The 7,948-nt window shown below is 54.3% G+C and overlaps 1 protein-coding gene across 1 annotated transcript; it reads right to left on the bottom strand.

Moving 5' to 3' along the window:
- Positions 1-214: 214 nt before the first annotated feature.
- On the bottom strand, positions 215-7,567 carry Snai3 (snail family transcriptional repressor 3). The gene is made up of 3 exons (XM_008840543.3): positions 7,326-7,567; positions 2,238-2,843; positions 215-1,074 (listed from the first exon to the last, which is right to left on the bottom strand). The coding sequence occupies exons 1-3, from the start codon at positions 7,516-7,518 to the stop codon at positions 893-895; spliced, it is 981 nt and encodes a 326-aa protein (XP_008838765.2). The 5' UTR covers positions 7,519-7,567; the 3' UTR covers positions 215-892.
- Positions 7,568-7,948: the final 381 nt, after the last annotated feature.

Here is a 7,948-nt window from a genome sequence, read left to right as displayed (position 1 = left end):
CATTTCATGCAGCTCCTCTCCCAAGGCTTGTTTCTCCAGAGGAGACCCAGGCTCACCTGCTTAAAGGACCCCGAGGCATTCTGGAACAATGCCCTTTCTCAAACTCATGCCTGCCCTGTGTCCAGAAGGGCCCAAGTTACCCTGGGTCCTGTTGCCTCTGGAGAATATTACCTCCTCCACAGATCTAGGGGACTGGTCAAGACAAGACAGCAGGCTGACAAGTGGAGGCTTTATTATCCCACAACTGTTCCCGAGAAGTCAGCAAGCCATGGAGGCCAGCTCTGAGCAGGAGCACTGAGGCACAGATCAGGTAGGGCCTGGCTTATTCCAATTGTCCTGCCCCTGCCCCTATCTTAGCGGGTGTCTTGGGAGGGAGTAGGGTATATCTGTGCTCATGTGTACATGTGTAGAAGAAAATGTCTCCAAACCCCAAGTCAAGGGCAAATGCTGAGAGGTAGCAGTGCCTTCCAAGGTCACACACAATATGGATGCCACAAGTAAAAAAATGCCATTTAAGTTGCATGCAGAAGGACCCAGGTGTGGGTTCACTGCTGTCATGGTGGGGTTTGTACGGTGCTAGTCTCCTCACAACAGTCTCTCCTTCCTGGAACAGGACCAGCAACCAGGCCAAGCTGAAAATGGGACTCTGGTTCTCACTTTGATGACCGTCTCCTGGTGAGAAGTCTCCTCTGAACAGGGCTCCTTAGGGAAAGATGCCTCACAGCCCCACTGAACTTGGTGGTTCTAGCTGGACACAGGCAACAGTGGGCTAGGCCCCCACCTTCTAGGACCCTGGCTCCTAGGACCCTGTGTCCAGTTCCTCCGGTTGTCCCGAGTGATATGGAGTTGCTGAGAGGACTGTCCACCTTGGTCCCTCCACCCTGCCACGCCTCTAGGGGCCAGGGCAGCAGGTGGCTTCCTCATGCCGGGCCAGGAGAGACATGCGCGAGAAGGCCTTGGAGCAGAGCTTGCACTGGTACTTCTTGGTGCCAGCATGAGTCTGCAGATGAGCCCGCAGGTTGGAGCGGTCAGCAAAGGCCCTGCTACAGTGAGTGCAGGTGTAGGGTTTCTCACCTGTGGGAAGATGCGAAGTTGGGTAAGTGACCACAGCCAGGACAATGCCAGAGATGGTGGCCAAAGGTTGACTGTCCCCATCTATTAATGAGTAACTTACTCCTGCCCTCCAAATGCTTGTTGAAGCCCTGACGTCCAAAGTCAGAGCTGCCTACCTAGACAATCAAAATGTCACCCTGGGCAGGACTGATGCATCAGAGGCTCTTCCTGAGGGCAAAGGCAGCATGGCTTGTTGCTCTCACTGTCTCTGTGAGTCCCTGCTGCAGCTCTGGTTGCTCAGGTCTGATCGTGACAGTACAGGGAGCCTCTGGCAGCTCTTCCTGACCACTGGCTGGCATGACATAGAGCCACTGGGCTCCAGCTGAGGCAGCTGTGAGGGCAGAGCTGGACAGAGTAAGCTGCAATCCTCAACAGAGGTGCCACCTCCAGCTGGCCTCTGGAGGCTGGGACAAAGTCTTTTTACTGGGACCTTGGCCCCCAGGATGAGCCTCCCAAGTGAGACCTGCGATATCCATTTACATCCACACTGGCTCCATTTCTCCAAATCCAGAGTCTGCCCTGCTGGACCCCAGCAGGTGCTGGAGTGGTCAGGCTTTCTTACCTTCTCTCACTGCCCTGGAGTGACCCAATGTGGGTACACAGGCCCCACTGAGGTCCTGCAGTCCCCAGTCTTGTCTCTAGAGACATCTACTCCCTGACTCCCGCCGACTGAACCCATTCAGAAACAGGGTCTTTGCAAAGATAATTACAGTGAGGTCATTTGGGTGGCTACGAATTCCATGACGTACACACATCTCCCTCCCCTTACAGCAGAGGGAAATACAGACACAGACACAAAGGGGAGAACGTGTTCGGAACACAGAGGCAGAGACATGGATGTGGCCACAAGCTAATGAGTGGGGCAGTCATCAGGAGCCGAGAGAGGCAGGGAGCACGTTTTCTGCAGTATTCAGAAAGAGCGAGACCTGGCCACACCTGGATTTCAGGTTTTTAGCCTTAGGACACTGAGAGGACATGTCTATGGTACTGTTCGAGTTCTCATCTGTGGGACTTTGTGGCAGTAGCTGTAGAAGATGCAGAGGCCATGGGACCCTGCCATGGATGAGACCAGCCCCTCTCCCAACCTGGATCCTTTTCTGAGACTTTAGCCTTGCCCATCCTACCTGTGTGGGTGCGGATGTGGCCCTGGAGCAGCCAGGGCCTGGAGAAGGCCTTGCCGCATACCTTGCAGATGCAGGGCAGCGTGTGGGTACGGATATGCATCTTGAGGGCACCCAGGCTGGCATATTCCTTGTCACAGTACCTGCAGGTGAAGGCACGCCCAGCCGGCAGGTGGCAACGCAATTGCTGGTGCCTGGCCAGGCCAGCCAGTGTGTGATACGGCTTGTGGCAGTGGATGCACTTGAAGCCACCTGGAGCTTGAGATGTCCCCTCAGCTCGTAAACGTTCTTCAGGAGCTCCATCTCCATCTTGACCCAGGATTGGTGGCCACCGTGTGGGCAGCACCAGTAGTGAAGGCAGATTGAGGTGGTTCAGGCTGTCTCTGAGGGGTGCACTGGGGGCCCGGCCAGCCCGAGGGCCCACCCCGTTGATTTCCTGGGGGTCTGGCCCAGGGGCCCCCAGAGCTTCCTCTTGATGTGACAGGAGGGGCAGGGAGGTGCAGGTAATGGCAGAGGTGCTATTCCAGGGCTGCACAGGGTCACCGGGAGTGGAAGGGGGGCAGGGGGATCCCACCAGCTCCCCACAGGCAGAACAGGCGCCACTGGCTTCTAGAAGGGAGGGAGGGAGGGAGAGAGAGAGAGAGAACATGGTGAGGAAGGAGGCCACAATGCCTGGGATTTTAAACTTCTACTTATCTAACTGCAGCCCTGCCTACTTCATGGGGCTCTGTGCAGCCAGCATGGTATAGGAGCTGCAGACGCCCAGCATGTAGCCATCACACAAAAGACAGAGATGCTACACAGGGTGGCGACTATGACAGTCAAGAGCTAGGGAATACATAAACTAGAACAGGCCTGGAAACTAGAAAGTGAACCCCACTTCTACATTTAAAATCTCCCAGGACCGGGGCTGGAGAGATGGCTCAGCAGTCAAGAACACTGTTCTTGCAGAAGAGCCGGGTTTGAATCCCAGCACCCACATGGCAGCTAACAACTGTCCCTAACTCCAGTTCCAGGGGATCCAACAGCCTCTTCTGACCTCCGTAGGCATTGTACAACATGGGTGTACTTACCTACATGCAGGCATAACACTCATACACATAAAAAAATAAAAATAGGGGCTGGAGAGATGGCTCAGCGGTTAAGAGCACTGCCTGCTCTTGCAGAGGACTCGGGTTCGATTCCCAGCACCCCATGGTGGCTACGAACTGTCCTTAACTCCAGTTCCAGGGGAATCTGAAGCCCTCTTCTGACCTCTTCGGCATTGCACGACACGGGTGCACTCACATACATGCAGGTAATACACTCATACACAAAAAATAAAAATAACAAATAAAAAATAAGTAAATAAAAAATACAAATAAATAAAATATTTTTAAAAATCTCCCAGGACCTCCATTTCCCACACAGCCAAGGTGTGGAAGTCTACACCTGCAACCCCAGCACTGAAAGGAATGAAGAAGAAGGATCTAGGGTTTCAGACTAGCCTGGACTATATAACGAGATTCCAAAGAATCCATCCTCACAGGCAAGGAGTCCCTTCCTCTAAGTCCAAGGCTGTGCAGTCCCACCTCTGGACAGTGGGCAGCAACTGGGGCAAGGACCCTTGTTCTCCTCTGCAGAAGCGTGAGCTCAGAACACACCACACCTGGTAAAACCAGCCCCCAGCCACCCCCACAGCAATCAGCCTCCAGTCACCACAGGGTCACCCCTTGGAGTGTCAAGTGTGTCAGGATGTGCTGTGCTCATCCACCTTCCTGGCCACTGGGAAGCACATATCTGCTAGCCTGTGAACATGCATGAACACGCCCAGCCAGGGCTACTGGCTGCTGCTTCCCTACACAGCACCAGACCTAGTCTTGACTTGAGGTATCCTTGGGCTATGTATGGTTGCTGTATTTGTGACCAGTATGTCATGTGTTTGATCTGATAATGTCAGTAGCCCCCTCCCCCCGAAAAGAAGTTAGGCTGCCAATAAGAGGCAAATTCTGGATTCCCCAAAGCTGGCATCACCAAACAGCCCTGTTTCTTCTTCTATAAGTATTGAGATAAATCTCTCGTACCATTTCCACCTCCATGCCAAGGCTTGGGGTAGACAATGGCAGCCCACAGAATAGGAGGGAACATTCACAAGTCAAATGTCTGATCCTGAATTAGTGTACATATGAAGAGTGTCTATAACTCCAAAATGAACAGTTTAAAAATGGGCAAGAAGCCAGGCGTGGTGGCGCACGTCTTTAATCCCAGCACTCGGGAGGCAGAGGCAGGCGGATCTCTGTGAGTTCAAGGCCAGCCTGGTCTACATAGTGAGTTCCAGGCCAGCTGGGGCTACAGGGAGACCCTGTCTCAAAAAGACCAGAAAAAAAAAAAAGGGCAAGAAAGGGTGGGTGCAGCCCAGCTGGTCAAGTGCTTGCCTGGCTTCCTTCTCCAGCAAGGAATAAGCTGGGGGTAATTGTGCACACCTGTGATCCCAGCTAGAAAGGTCGAGGTCACAGGATCAGAAGCTGAAGGTCACTCTCACTACATAAAGAGTTCAAGGTCAGCCTGGGACACATGAGTTCCCTCTTTTAAATGGGGGGGGGGGCTGGAGAGATGGAGGGCAAAATATGGAAATAACTAATTCTCCGAAGAAGATACACAAGTAGGGCCAGCCAGACAGCTCAGCAGGTAAATGTGCTTGGAGCCAAGTCTGACAACCTGAGTTCAGTTCCTGGGACCCATATGATGAAAGGAGAGAATCAGCTCCAGCCAGTTCTCGAGCCTCCACAAACATGCTGTGACACACACGATAAATGAAATAAAAATGTTTAATAAAAGAGGTATTAATATTTTAAACAGAAGATATGGGGCTGGAGAGATGACTCAGCAGTTAAGAGCACTGACTGCTCTTGCAGAGGACCGGGGTTTGATTCCCAGCACCCACATGGCATCTACGAACAGTCCTTAACTCCAGTTCCAGGGGAAACTGAAACCCTCTTCTGACCTCCACAGCACTGCACAACCTGGGTGCACTTACTTACATGCAGGCAATACACTCATACACATAAACAAAAATTTTAAAAATTCTTAAAATTAAAAAAAAAAGATATAGAGCTGAGAAACTAGCACATGTGAGAAAATGTCCAACATCACCAGCCACCAGAAGATCAAAACCATGGCAAATTTTCACATCATAAGGATGGCCAGTACGTCAGGAAAAGACAGTAACAAGTATTGGTGAGAATATGGAAACCAGAAAGTCAAAGCCAAAATCCCTCTACTCTCTTCCAACCGGAGTTCCTCCACACAGTTTTTCTAACTAAAATACCAGAATATCATGTTTCTGTAACAGGGGTTTGGGGAATGGACAGGTACGAGACTTAGTGGGGGAGGGGGTTCTGAACAAACAGCATGGGGAACCACTGCCCTGGGAAGCTTCCCAGGGGCCTCTGCAGGCAAGTCATGATTTTGTCTCTCCTGCTGAGACTCAGGCCCACCCTGCCCATGTGTTTTGCCCACCCCGAAGGCAGAGGCAGAAAAGGAACCCCATACCAGCTGACTGTACCCATGGCTTCTGCCCCATGTTCTCTTGCTTTCTGTGACTCAGGTTCTTGGGAGAACAGGGCTTTAGCGCCCTTCTGGTTCCAGAAATCCCTGAGGCCCCTGAAAAATACCTGCTTAAAAGGAGGGAGGGGACCCCAAACCTCAGCACCTCAAGTCCTAGTCTAGGATAACTTTCTAACAGGAAGAGGGTCACCAGGGTTATGGAGCTCTGGAAAAACCAGGAGGAGCTGGGGGTGGGGGCGTGCTAAACAGCATCAGGTTGTCCTGGATGGCCCCGCAACCCCCAACCGGCCCTGAAGGGCACCTGATTTGTTCACCCCAGTGGTGAGCCCAGTTTTAAAGTGTAGGAGTGTACCCTAAGGTTTTAAACTTTTCAAAACTATGCCCTGGGGCCAGAGGCCTGGTTCAGTGATACCTCACTTCTCACTTGGCCTGTGTGAGGCCCTGGTTCCATGCTCAACACTTCAAGAAAATCAAAAGTATGTTCACTGTAAATTCAACTTTTCACCATATTTGTAAGGAGACCCACACATCTAATTAAAAGAAAAGTTTCATTGCACTCTAAAAGTTTCTGTTCTATCTTCTGTTACAAAATTACTGGTGGTGACTCATTAAATTGATTTCAAAATGCTCTGAACAGCAGGGTCCTAGATGGCACACCCTGGTGGCAGCCTGGGTGTGGGGACTGATCTGGGGGATTCCCACTGACTGGGGTTTGGGGCAGGACCTGTGACAGGTGCCAGCCTAGGCCTTGGCTTCCAAGGTAACCCCTCCTCAGGCACTGCAAGTCCCCAGTGGTTCTTCCCCCAAAAGCTGCCCAGCTGGGTGGGGGTGGCTCTGACCCGGCTGTCCCTGAGGGCTAAGGATTCTCCAGGTGCTCCATACATCATGCCTATGAGCCCAGCAGGAATGGTGGACACCTGAGCCTGTGCGGGGCTCCCTCAGTCTTTGCAGCAGGAGAGCAAGAGAGTTCCTAGTGGTGGGGGAGGCCCCCAGAGAGGTCAAGGAGGCAAAGGCATCTGTCATACCAGAGGGAGCCCAGGGGTGCTGCTTGCCTTGTTTGTGGGCTCACCACCCCCAGGCAGGATGTTCTGGGGAAGCCCTACATCCCCTTACCAGCCACTGTCTCTGGGCAAGGTCCAGGGGGGCTTGGTCTGGGTGGGTGGATAACATTTGGCCAACATTTTAAATCTGGACCCTTCCAGGCCTCTGCACAGACAGGACTCCAGAGTCTCCTCAGCTGGGGCTGTAGTGGTGGCAGTGGGCCTGGTCCACAGGGAGACTTCTAGGGAAACTGGGCCCTAGAAAACTTTTCTAAGTGGAGGGAAGAGCCCCGCCGCGCGTCCGAATCTAACGAAGCAGGGACAGTGCCCTGGGCACCTCCCACCTGGAGCCGCGGTCTTAGCCCAGGATAGCTCGGTCCCTGTGGTGCTGGAGAGCTAGCCCCTTCCTCTCACCTGGGGCAGGTGCGCCCCAGCTCCCAAGGACCTCCAGGCTCCCTCCCGCCCCTCCGCAGAGTGCTGGGGACGGGCAGCCCGCGGCCCCTACCTCTCTGCGTCTCCAGCTGCCGGTAGTTGGGGACCCTGTGGCTGGGGTGCGTTTTCACCAGGAAGGAGCGCGGCATGGTCTCCTCCCGAGCGGCGGGGTCGCGAGCCTGTACCGGGGTACCGACCGCAGCGTCCGCCCGGCACCCGCGGGCGGCGCAGCCAGCAGGTGCGGGAAGGGTCAGGCTCATTAGCATAGCGCACGGCCTCGGCCAACCAGCGTGGGACGCGGCGGGGCGTGGTCACGGCGCCGCGCCCAGGACAGGTGCGCGGGTGGGGCACCGGCCGCGTGGTCGGTGGTGTCCGCCCCCGGCCCCGGCCCGCGTCGTGGTCACGCACGACCCCGCGGAGCTGGCAGTCCACCTGCCGTGGACGTAAGGGCAAAGTTCAGGGGCGAGTGGACATCGCCGGGTTGCTTGGAGAGCCGGCTCTGTCCAGCAGCCCGCAGCCGCCCCTCTCCTCCCCTGTACGCCCAGGCAGGATGGATGAGCCTAAGCCCTGAAGTTCAAAGTGGTCCCACCTGGGCAGCCATAGTGGCAACCCGGGCTCAGCTCCAGAACAGGTGCCTGGGGGAGATGGGCCTTGGAAGACCTCCCTCTATGGGGACAACACCACATGCTTCAAGCG

The sequence above is a fragment of the Nannospalax galili genome, unplaced genomic scaffold (genome assembly GCF_000622305.1).
Source record: "Nannospalax galili isolate Female #2095 unplaced genomic scaffold, S.galili_v1.0 scaffold459, whole genome shotgun sequence".
In the NCBI taxonomy this organism is placed as follows: Eukaryota; Metazoa; Chordata; class Mammalia; order Rodentia; family Spalacidae; genus Nannospalax; species Nannospalax galili.
The sequence above is the reverse complement of the archived record's forward strand: the minus strand, read 5'-3'. Positions and strand labels throughout refer to the sequence as shown.